The 12132-nt window shown below is 38.4% G+C and overlaps 1 protein-coding gene across 12 annotated transcripts in view; it reads right to left on the bottom strand.

Moving 5' to 3' along the window:
• Positions 1 to 4464: 4464 nt before the first annotated feature.
• LOC6583873 (homeotic protein female sterile) overlaps positions 4465 to 12132 on the bottom strand; it is a 27543-nt gene continuing 19875 nt past the window's right edge. For all 12 annotated transcript variants that reach the window (XM_044011557.1, XM_044011558.1, XM_044011555.1 and 9 more), the window contains exons 9-13: positions 9260 to 9309; positions 8049 to 8178; positions 5468 to 7904; positions 5214 to 5379; positions 4465 to 5119 (exon numbers count right to left, since the gene is read on the bottom strand). In XM_044011557.1, the coding sequence (XP_043867492.1) occupies positions 5054 to 5119; positions 5214 to 5379; positions 5468 to 7904; positions 8049 to 8178; positions 9260 to 9309 (2849 nt within the window). In that variant the 3' untranslated portion in view covers positions 4465 to 5053. The remainder of the gene's footprint in view (positions 5120 to 5213; positions 5380 to 5467; positions 7905 to 8048; positions 8179 to 9259; positions 9310 to 12132) is intronic.

The raw sequence follows: 12132 nt of genomic DNA, 5'->3' as shown, positions 1-12132 counted from the left end.
GAAGTAGCATCCAAATTTGGGACAGGGGCTTGAGTTTCAATAGAAGCCTCAATAGGAGAAACAGATATGGGACAAGGTGAAGGAGGATCTAGAGAATTGGGAGCCGACGACAAAACAGAAGCGCAAGGTGAGGGAGGAGCAAGCGAATTAGGTGACGGTACTATTACAGAAGGAGTTACCGACAACAAAGGAGTATCCAATTGAGAGAGAGGACTTTCAAAGCCGTACTGATTTAAGATTTCCTCAGCAGCAGCCATGTCACTGGTCAACTGCATAGAAATCTTCTTCAGTTTTAAAAACTGAGACCTCACAGCACTATACATTTTAGAAAAGTTTATTTGTTTTTCCAAACAAATCGGACAAGACCAGCGTATGCCTCCACTACCAGCTTTAGTAGTAGACATAATCTTGTCATATTCACGCCCAGTAAGACCTGCACACTTAGTATGCATCATGTTATCACACAGCCAGCAACTTATAAATTGCGCTTGTGCAGAATCAACTGTTTGCCTGAAAGTGCAAGCTTTTTTGCAGCAACTCATATTGGCAATCGGGATAGATCACAAAATTACTGAATGTAAACAGAAATGTCACAACAAAGAGAGGTATAAATGTGTTGAGAGCGAGTCCAACAACAAACAGCCGTTACAGAGCGCAACGAAAATATATGTTGAGAGAGCGAGTCAACAACAAAAACAGCCGTTACGGAGCAGATCAAAAGTCCTCAGCGAGAGAGTATACTTGCACACCACAAAAATCAAAGATTCAAGAGAGGCAAATACAACAACCGTAGATAGTGAGAGCAACTTATGCACACACTCACACAAACTTAGAAAGAGTGAACTGGGGAGAGCGCCAACAAATAGAAACACTAAAGCAAAAATGCAAATAATGAAACTAATATACATACATAGTATATTGTAAGGCAATGAAGAGATGAGCAAGTATTCGAGATTTGGATGCACCTACACTGGCTGATATATCCCATAGCTACTGATCAAGAATCTGATTTCAAAACGTAGTCACAACCGTCTTATTCCGTCTGTTTGCAAAATTTCGTTCAACGAGCCCTTAGCCCTTAGTGGCGCCATCTGTTGAACTTGAATGGATAAAGTGCAGTGGTTTTGCAGCAAGCACCTTTTGTTTGGGTGTTGCTGGGAAATACAAAACTAAAGAAATTTTATATTTTTATCAATTTTTATTTTCAATTTTCGTTCTGATTTTTTTACGTTTGTCGGCCCGTTTTTGTTTTTTACTGGTTTTTTTTATTGTATTTTTTTTGTTCTTTTTTTTTATCATTAATACTAAGTGTACGCATTAAAGGTAATATATATATACAAATATGTGTATATATATATATGTGTATATATATATGTGTATATATATATGTATATATATTTATTATTTAATTGTTAATTCATTTAAATTAATTGTAGGCTTACTAAAAATTGTTAATGTTTGTTTCGTTTTAATCAGCTATGTTGCTTCTCGAATTATATAATTACGATCTACTATTACGACCCAAAACTGGGTTTAAACGAACAACAGCTTCATTTTCGCTTGTTTCTCCTCTCCTCTCCACACTTCTCTTCTCCACTCATCTCTTTTGCATTAGTTTCCTCATTTGTTTTTCAGTTTAGTTCTAGTATTAGTTGTAGTTTAGTGAAGTTCTTAGTAAGTTTACATTTTAGTATGTTGTGGTTCCGTTTAGCTTTTCAATTTTTATTATATATTTGTTTGTTGTTGTTTTTTCCTTTTTTTTTTTTTTTTGTTTTTTTTATTTTATTTATTTTTTTGTTTATGCATCATATAAGGCTAAGACGTTTGCTAAACTAATCTCTTGTATTTGCATTTGTTTTTCGTTTATATTTTACATTTGAAATATTTTACAGTTTTATCGCGCTCCCTCATTTATTAGTTAACAAAGTGTCGACAACAATTATTTGCTAAAATGCCAGCGCCTGGTTTAAGGCTACAAATTTCATATCGTTTCTCGTGTAGAAACATCCATGTGCTTGTGGGCGGGGCGGGGGGCGTGGCAGGGAGGGCTGTTAAAATGTGTATTCATGTATACATAATTAGTGTTTTGTTCTTGTTATAGTTGATGCATGTTTTTTATTTATTTGGGTATACGAATAGTAAGGAAAACTTGTTGCATTAATTTGTTTTAATTCTTGTATCTTTATTTTTGTTTATACATATATATATATATAAATATATATATATTTCCATATACATATATATATATATACATGTATATATATTTTTTATTGATATTTTTCTTTCATTCTTTATTAAATGCTAAAATTAATTATAGAAAAAAAAGTTATATATATATATATTGAAATACATGTATTTATATATATATATAGTTAAAAAAAAGCTAATTTACACAATTAGAAGTGAAATCTTTAAGGAGGTGCTGCATTGGTTTGGGGGCATAACAACATAAGTATATAGTGGGGACGTGTACTTGGGGCGGGGGTGTGTATTGTAAGGGGCTTGTGTGGTGTTGTAACTTGTACACGTGTCTGTATATAATTTAATAAGTTGTTACGTAAAAGAACTCACTCACACACACACACACACGTGCGTACAGTCACACTCACACTCACACACACACACACACACACACACACACACACACACACACTTATATTTGTTTTTCCGCCTTTCCGCCTTATATACAAAACAGATTAACTTTTTAGCAAAGGAAGAGTGAGAGAGAAATTACAGTTAGACTCGCAAATAACTGATTGTATGCGATCGCAGGCGACGCACCCACATTACGTTACACAACACTACTACAACTAAGACAACTAAGATCAATTGTAACTATGTGTGCACATTATATATTCTATTTTCGCTTTCTCTTTCTGTTTCTGTTTGTTTCTGTGTCAATTTCAGTTGTTGTTATTGTTGCACACTCTGAACGCCTTTAAGCCGCACTGGTTAGAATAAGGTCAGGAGCCATACAATAAACATTAATTAAAGGAGCTTTGACTATTCGACTGGCCCATGGGTAAATACACCTCATATATGCCAGTCGCATAACTGAAGATCTTCATGGAAGTACAATATGTTAATAAAAAAAAAAAAATACATTACAAAAAAATTGGAATCGAAGGTGATTTTATTGCTAAACTACATTCGAATCAGGAGCCTAATTTCAAGTGTAGAAAAAAATATATATGTATATATCTCTCTTAATCAGCTTATCATTTCGAGTTATCAGATCGAAAACGAAATCCATATCTCGCCAATGATTTCAGCATCAATAATATTTCTATGGCAGCTATATTGATGTCGTATATATGTATATGCTATAAGCTATATATGTATTTGTATATATCTCTATGTGTTTTCTACTCATTGAGTTTGGAATTCGGCTCTCGTGTGGCTTCGTAAGGGTATAAAACAAAACTGCAAGCGATTAATTATATGCATATTTCTAATAATAATATGCAATTGCCAGTGCAGCAAAAACGAACAGTTAACAATTATTTAAGGCTCTCAAGGAATTGCAATCTGATTTGACATTAAAGACACGAACCCCTTGCGAGTTCGATTTGTATATTTTGTATATTGCATAAGGGTTTTTCTTTCTTTTTTTTTGGGCGGGAGCGGGATTAAAGGAAAACTGTGTATGTGTGGGTGGGTGTGTGTGTGGCTCTTTACTCTATTTGCTATACATTTTGATGTGTTTTCTGTTTATCGCTTTGCCTTGCACTTATGTGATGTTTCAGCTTATGTTTTTTGTTATTTGCCTATTTCTAGGTTTTTCTAATTGAACGCACACACACACATTCACTCACGCACTCACATACACACACACACACTCACACACACACAAAACATTTGTTGTCAATATTTACGAATTGTTTTGTTTTGTTTTGTTGTTACATAAAAAATTTCGTTGCTACTTAAAAACTAACTTTGCACTTAAATATATAAATATATACTATATACTCTAGTATATATATATGTATATATAATATATAAGTTTTTTGTGTATTTACCTATGCATATGCGTGTGTATGTGTGTATGTGTGTGTGTGTGTGTTGCAATACATGTACATATAAGCTTACACATAAACTGTTGTTAACAATGTTTCTTTTTCTTTATTTTTTGTTTGTAATTCTCTATTATGTTTGCTTTTTCTCTTTGTGCACATACACTCCTCTGAGTGTAAGTGTGTGTGTGTCTCTCTCTCTGCGTATGTGTGTGTGTGTGTAACTAAATTGTATAATGTAAAATCTAAGTGGATGCTCTTGTTTCTTGTTTATGCACTTAATTGTTTAAATTAGTTAACAAGTATAAAAAAAATTAATTGCTTAAACGTAGAATTTAGAATCTTAACGCCTAAGGATAATCAAATATTACAATGCAAGTATCAATAATAATAATAATAATGATAATAATAATAGTAATATTATATTAATAATATTGTTAAAAAAAAAAAATTATTTATTTATTTTTTTTTTTTGTGTGAATTTGTTTTTGTTTTATAACCAAAGGAAATTTGCCTTTTTTTGTTAGTGTATTCTTGTGTTGTCTGTATAAACGTGTGTGTGTGTGTGTGCGTGTGTGCTTGCCTGCTTGAATCTATACACAATGCATACATACATATGTACATATTGGTAATGGTATGCATTCCATGTGTGTGTAATTGTAGTTGATTTAACATAATTATAATTACTTCGAACATTGCTTATGTTTAACAATTATAACATTGTCGATGTTGTTGTTGTTGTTGTTGTTGCTGTTGCCGTGTTTTGCTTGTACGCGCACTCCTTATGATTTAATTTAGTTGTTGCTACTGTTGTTGTTTGTTGTTGTGCCAGCCTAGCCTTGCTGTTGTCAACGCTTTAATGTTGTCCTTTTTTCCCATTAGTTGTCATATTTGTTGTTGTTGTTTTTGTTGTTCTTGTTTTATTCACGATGTTTTCTGTGGTGATGCGACCGCCGCCTATGTGTATGCAATCTGTGGCCACCGCTGTGGGACTTGCTGTGGGATCTGCTTGTCGACGACGCAGCCGTCGCGGCCGTTGCCTACAGAGTCTCCTCAAAGGCGGCCATGAGATCGCTCTGCATGTTCATATCAATTTGTCCAGCCATCTGCATAGAAGAAGAAGAAGAAAGAAGAAGAAAGACATATTACAGAAACGTGAAATCCCACTCCACATCTCTCCAAAATTCTCTGTCTATTTACCGCCTCGCGTCTGCGTCTTTCCTGTTCGGCGCGTCGCTGCTCCGCACGTTTGGCAGCCGCACGATCCTGCGGCGATTGCTGCGCCGGCGAATTATGTCCCTGACCCGGCGACGCCTTAATGTCGTCCATGCGCGTTATCTGTGGCTGAACATCGTGCACGCTTTTCCTATAAACATGAAGAAGAAGAACAAGAGAGCAGCATAGTGCATGAGTTGCATGGATGACCATGAGAAGGTTTCTCTTTGACCACTAACCGTCCACTTTCCATGGCACCCAGTGGTGAGGCAGCCAGCACTGAGGCAGAGACCGCTGCGGTGGCTTGTGCCGCTGCCGCTGCAGCTGCAGCCGCCGCTGCCGCATGCTGAGCCTGGGCACTGCTGGCGGACTGATGGCCATTGCCGGAGGCAGTGCCACCAATTGAGGCGCCACCACCAATGCCCAGATTGCTGCTGTTGCTGCCGCTAGCCGCACTGCCGCCGCCACCGCCTGCACCACTGCTGTTGCCGCCGCCCTGGCTGCTGGAGCCGGTGCCAATGTTGCCGCCAAGGCTGCTGTTGCTGTTGCTGCTGGCCGCACCGCTGCCGATGCCGCCGCCGCTGTTGCTATTGCTGCCGGTGTTGGCCAAATGTCCGCCACTGGCGCTGCCGCCGCTATTGGCGCCACCGCCAGCAGCACCACCGCTGCCGCTGCCGGCACTGCCAGGTCCATTGCTGTTGGCCGAGTTGCTGCTGTTGTTGCCGCCGCTGCTGCTGCCGATGCGCGATGCATCTGTGGCACTGCTGCTCGCCCGATCGCGTTCCCCGCTGCTCTGCGAGCCCGACTGAGCGCCCGAATTGCCGGCATTGTTGTTGCTGCTGTTGTTGTTGCCGTTGTTATTGTTGTTGTTGCTGTTACTGTTGCTGCTGCCAACACTGGCTGGATTGCCAGCCACATTGGCGAGCGCAGCAGCAGCCGCCGCCTGTGTTGCCGAGGCTGCCGCAGCAGCGGCAGCAGCAGCAGCCGCCGCAGCTGACGCAGCCGACGAGGATGAGGAGGACTTGTGATGCTTGCGCTGCTGCTGCTGTTCCTTCTCGGCAGCTTCCTTCTGGTGCTTCTTCTCCTTCTCGGCCGCTTCGAGCAGCTTGAGGCGATCACGTTCTTTGGCTTTGTTGCGGAATTGCTGGAACGAGTCCATGGCCGGCTTGGGCTTGCTCGACGTTGTCGCCGTGTTCTGCGGCGAGCTGGCCGATGCCAGCGACGACCAGGAGCTGGCATTCTTTAGATTCTGTTCAACAGTCTTGAACACCGGGAAGCCGGCGTGTGCACCAACGCCGTGCATCTTCAGATCGGAGGGCGATTGCTGTGGTGGCAGCACTTTCTGATGTTGCTGCTGTTGTTGTTGCTGCTGCTGCTGCTGCAACTGATGCTTGTCGGGCGGGCTGGGCATCATCGATTCAATGGGCTTCGGTATGATTAGCATTTTGTTGGCCGCCTGACTGCCGACCTGATGTTGTTGCTGCTGCGGCTGTTGATGGTGGTGTTGCTGCTGCTGCTGCTGTTGGTGATGGTGTTGCTGCTGCTGCTGAAGTTGTTGTTGTTGCAGCTGTTGTTGCTGCAACTGCTGCTGCAGCTGCTGCTGCTGCTGCTGCAGCTGTTGCTGCTGCTGGTGGAGCTGCTGTTGCTGCTGCTGCAATTGCTGCTGCTGCTGTTGATCACCATCCTTCAGCTTACCACCCGCATTGCCCATCATCATGGCCATTGGCATCGTATGATCCAGCAAGCTGGACGAGGACATATTGAGATTATCGAAGCCAGCCATCCCACTAAAGTCGGTCACATTGTAGCCATTGTTGTGCGCCTGCTGTTGCTGCTGCTGTTGCTGTTGCTGCTGTTGCGTCTGATGGCCGTGCTGCTTCTGCTGGTAGGCAGCCGTGGCCATGTCCAGATTGAAGATGCTGTTGTTCAGCAAATGGTTGCCATTCATGCCGGCCACGTTCTCCACGCTCTTCGTCAGCAGCTCGGTCATGTAGTCCATTTGCTGTTGCTGCTGCTGCTGCTGTTGTTGTTGCTGTTGCTGCTGCTGTTGTTGCTGCTGCAGGGCGAATTGTTGTTGCTGTTGCGCCGTCTGCTGCTGATTGCCGCCCGGCTGCTGCATCAGGTGCGCCTGGTGGGCCATTAAAAAGTTATCCGTGAGTGAGGACTTGCCCGTGGAGGAGGCGCTAAACTCCAAGGAGGCCAGCGACTGCTCCACGGGATCATCGAATTGCGGTATTTGCTTGAGGCCGGCGGCTAGCGAGGCGCTCGACAGGCCATCGTTAACGCCCATGGCCGCATTGCTGTTGTTGTTGTTGTTGTTGTTATTGTTGGCATTGCTACTACTATTGTTGCCGGTGGAAGCGAGCGCCGCTGCCAGCGCCGCATGGTGATCGCTCGCCTCGGGCTGCTTGTGCAGATTGCTAGCTATCCGTATGCCACCCACGCTGCCCGCCGCCTGCGCAGCAGCGCCAGCTGCCGCTGCTCCGCCATAGCCATGCGGCGGTATTCTAGCAGCAGCGGACGCCGTCGTATTCATTGCGGCCACCCCGTTCTTATGATGGCCCGACGAATGCAACATATTGCCCGGATCGAAGCTGCCGCCACTCGGCCCCGTCTTATTGTTGTTGTTCATCATGGCCGCTGCGACCATCGTATTGGCATTGCTCAACAGGGTATCTGGGATGGACGAACGCACGCAGACACAGTTCACGAAACGGAAACGGAAATGGAAATGAAAGTGGAAATGGATATACGGCAAGGTAAATGAGAACGAGAACGAGATGAGTCCAGTTTAGTCACAATGTCAACTGATCTACTTACTCATTTGATGTGTGGGCGTGGTGACATCCTGCATGGTGTTCAGCAGCTGATCCACATGTTCCAGATGCATTTGCATTTGCTGATGCTGTTGCGCCGTTGGCAAACCCGTCATCATACTGCCTATCATACTCTGGATTTACAAAATGAGAGGCAATCAACAGAGAGTGTGAGTGAGAGAGTGAGAGAGAGAGGATGATGATGAAAGAGGCACTATTGCGAACACACACACACTCCAGAAGAGACTTACGAAGAAGCTCTTATTATTTTATGATTATTATATTAGCTATATCCAGATCTATCCAATTGAAGCTTAGAGACCTCCTGAGATATGGAGCAGGATGTAGTTTGCATGCTTATGGCTAAGGGTTGAGCTGTAAAGCTGTCGTAGATGCTACTAATATCCATAGGACTTTTAGCTAACCCTAAGTCTTCAAATTCGTATCCTTATAAAATGCTTATATAGCTGCAGAAAATGAATACTACGGAATTTAGCATGTAAAAAAATACCATTGAGAAATAAAATACTATTCAGGTCTATTTGAACTGGAAAATTAAGCGCTCCAAAAGAGGTCTGTGAAGTCTAAATGAGGTGTAAGGAGCATTGAGGACGATATAGATATTGGTATTGGAGCATCCAAAGATGCTATTACACCGAAAATTATATAGTTGAAGTGTCTAATAAACGTAAGGTCGGTCTACAGATTTTTCATGATTATACATAATTTTCAAAACAATATTAAACAAAGGCGTTAATTCTACGAGAAGCCCTCCCCCTCTTTAACAAGGAACATTTATGGATCATTAATTATTATCATAATTATGATTGTCACAATCTAATCCTATAGCATCATCAACTCCTCTCTTAATGAAGAAAACTTAACAGATTCTCTATATAACCTACAGCACAACATAGAAACGGTTCACAATATAAACAACAGTTCACAATAATAACAATGGGAGCATTTGAATGGAATGTTAATCGTTGTTAAATAGAATCAATACAACTATCAAAGCTATGCGTTCCGTTACGTTATATTTAAACAGCTTTCTATTGGCTTTGCTCGATCATAATTACTCATTTAATAAGGTCTGTCTGTGCTGTTCGTTCTATCATATAGTTGATATTGCCCCGTCCCATTCCATAGCCAAGTCACGTGTAGATATAGCGTAGTTAAATCATATGTCGTATCTTAATTGCTACAGTTACTTACTTGCGGATCACGTGCTTTTTTCTTGCGCGGTGGTCGATCGTCAGCATCGCCTGAAATTTTACGATATTCAATATTAGTAAATTGTAGAAGGAAAAACAAAAAAAAAAAAACAAAAACATATTTTTGGTTGATTAAAGTGAGGAGGAAAGTTTGAGGGGTTAACGTTAGAGAGCAATAAAGAAATCAATAATTTATTATACATATATAGATCGAGAAATATGAGTTATGTGGGTTAAAATTAAGATAAATGCAGGAAGAAAATATTAATTGAAATAGAATTTAAGTTTAATGTGCGCACTTACATACATATACATATATATACATACATATACATATACATACACATGTATGTATATATATACACATAGATATATATATATATATATATATATACATACATAAGCTATAGGATTTATATATAGTGTGCGTATGTAGGTTTTCTATGTGTTTGTGTGTGTGTGTGTGAAAGAAAAATACCTCGATACAATTGTGGAGAACGCTGAAACCAATGTGAAGCAATTGTCGTTGGGTGGAGGGGAGTTGGGGGAGGGAGAGGGGCGCAGCATTTACGGGCGGGTAGAGTTTTTGTTGTTATTTTTATTTTTATTTTTTTTTTTTTTTTTTTTTTTTTACCAACTCTCACTACCCTGACTCCCTCCTCTCTCTCTCACACTCATCTCTCTCGCTCTCTCATTTGACTTTGTTTTCTTGCTGCCTCTTTCAATGTCTGTCTGCCTCTCCGCCCACTCCCTCCACTCACTCTTCTCTCTCTCTCTCTTCTCTCCAAAGCCTAAACTCTGTAAGAAGTAAAAAAGAACTGCCACGGCAAAAGAGAGAAACGCAACCAAAGCCATCCAGCGCACAAGAGCGGATCATCAACCAACCTTCACATACATATTATATATATATTGTATATATATATATATATATATATATTTTTTTTTTACATATTTCATGTCGTGTTTTTTTTATGCAGAGTATATTATTTGAAACGGAAATCAAAATGTTGAAAGAATGCAGAAACACAGTTGTATTTTTTTGTTTCTTTTTTTTAATAAACATTTTTCTTTGTTGTTGTATTCATTGCCTTTTTTTAGTTTTTGTTGTTGCGCTGCATTTTGTTGTTGTTGATTTTTTTTTTTCATCTCTTAAACATATTATTTATTGTGTTTTTATTTTTATTTTGTTTTCATTCTTAGCAGCTGATTTTTAATATTAAATATTATTTTTACTATAAATATTTGTAGATATAGGTATAATGTGTGTGTCTGTGTGTGTGTCTGTGTGTATGTGTTATTGTTAAATTTGCAAATAATTTATAATGCGTCTTTATGCTAAGTGTGTGTGTCAGTTGTTTGCATGTATTTGCGTGTATGTGTGTGTGTGTGTGTGTGGGTGTGTGCGTTTATCGTCTGTTCTCTAATTTCCTCGTTTCTAATTTGTTTCCTTTCTTTTAAGTTTTCCTGCCCTATTTGTATGCCTTACGTTGCCTTTAGCTAAGATTTTTACTATGTTATTTGCATTGAATTGAATTTATTTTATATATATTTTTGTTTTTATAATTTGGCTTTACATGTGTTTGTGTGTGTGTGTGTATGTGTGTGATTGTATGGGCAAAAAAAACCTTCTGCTTGTTTGCTGCTGAAACCAAAAATGCAATATTTTCGCTTTAAAATTATTCTTTTCTTCTTTTAGTTTTTATTTTTAACAAGACATTGAGCGTGTTTACATGTGTGTGTATGTGTTGTTTGGGTGTTACTTTCTAACTCTCTTTTCCTTTTGCTCTCTACTCTCACGATTTCTTTCCTTTTCTCTCTCTCTCTCTCTCTTTACATACTCGTGTTATGTTTTGTTGTTGTTTTCAATCCTTTTTTTCTGCTCGTCACTAGAAAATAATTTTTTTTTTCAAATCTAACATAGTTAAAAAAAAAATTATAACATATAATTTGTTTGCGCATTTTTAGAATAATTAAAATATTTTTCTTTTTCGAGTAACAGCAAATAAAAAAAATTGTAAAAAAGGCCCAAAAAAAAAATTCATTTTGAATTACTTGTGTGTGTGTGTGTTTCGTTCTTGTGCAAGTGTGTGTGATTGTGTTATCTATTAGCAAAAAAAAAAAATTAAATAAATAAATAATAAAACAAATCAAATATATATATATATATATATAGACAATATATACATATGTAATTTTGTTTGCTGTTGTTGTCCTTGCGTGAAATAATGTTGAAACATGGTTTTGTTTTTATTTTGTATTTTAATGTATTTATATTATTATTATTATTGTTGGTGTTGTTGTTTTCTGCTTTGCTGCTGTTTTCATTTAGTTTAATATTAAAAATTGTTTATATATTTAAATTTATTTAATGCAATTTGTTGTTTACGTTTTAATTCATTTCTATATATTTTTGCTTTTTCATTTTGCTCTTTTTTTTTTGTTTTTTTTTTTTTAAGTTTTTTTTTTATCATTACATTTTTTTTTTTTTTTTTTCGAAAAAACGTGCAAACAATGTGTAAAGGGGAAAGCCGACAGCCGAAAAATAAATAATAAAATGCGATTTGAAAATACATTTAATTATTATTATTTTTTTTTTTAACCTTCTCTCTTTTCTATATATATATATATATATATATATATATGTATGTATGTATATATCTGTGTACCTATGTCTGTACATACCTAAACTATATATATATAAGAATATATATATATATACATGTGTATATACACTGCACGGAGTCCAAAAACAAACTCCATGGCTCGACATTTTCAACTAGAACTTGACTCTGGTTTTTTATTCTTTTGCTTTCTCTGTTTTCTCATATATATATATATATATGTTAATATATATATGTTTTTTTTTTTTTTATT

Source organism: Drosophila mojavensis, unplaced genomic scaffold (genome assembly GCF_018153725.1).
Source record: "Drosophila mojavensis isolate 15081-1352.22 unplaced genomic scaffold, ASM1815372v1 contig_136, whole genome shotgun sequence".
Classification (NCBI taxonomy): domain Eukaryota; kingdom Metazoa; phylum Arthropoda; class Insecta; order Diptera; family Drosophilidae; genus Drosophila; species Drosophila mojavensis.
This window is presented reverse-complemented; position numbering and strand designations above follow the sequence as displayed.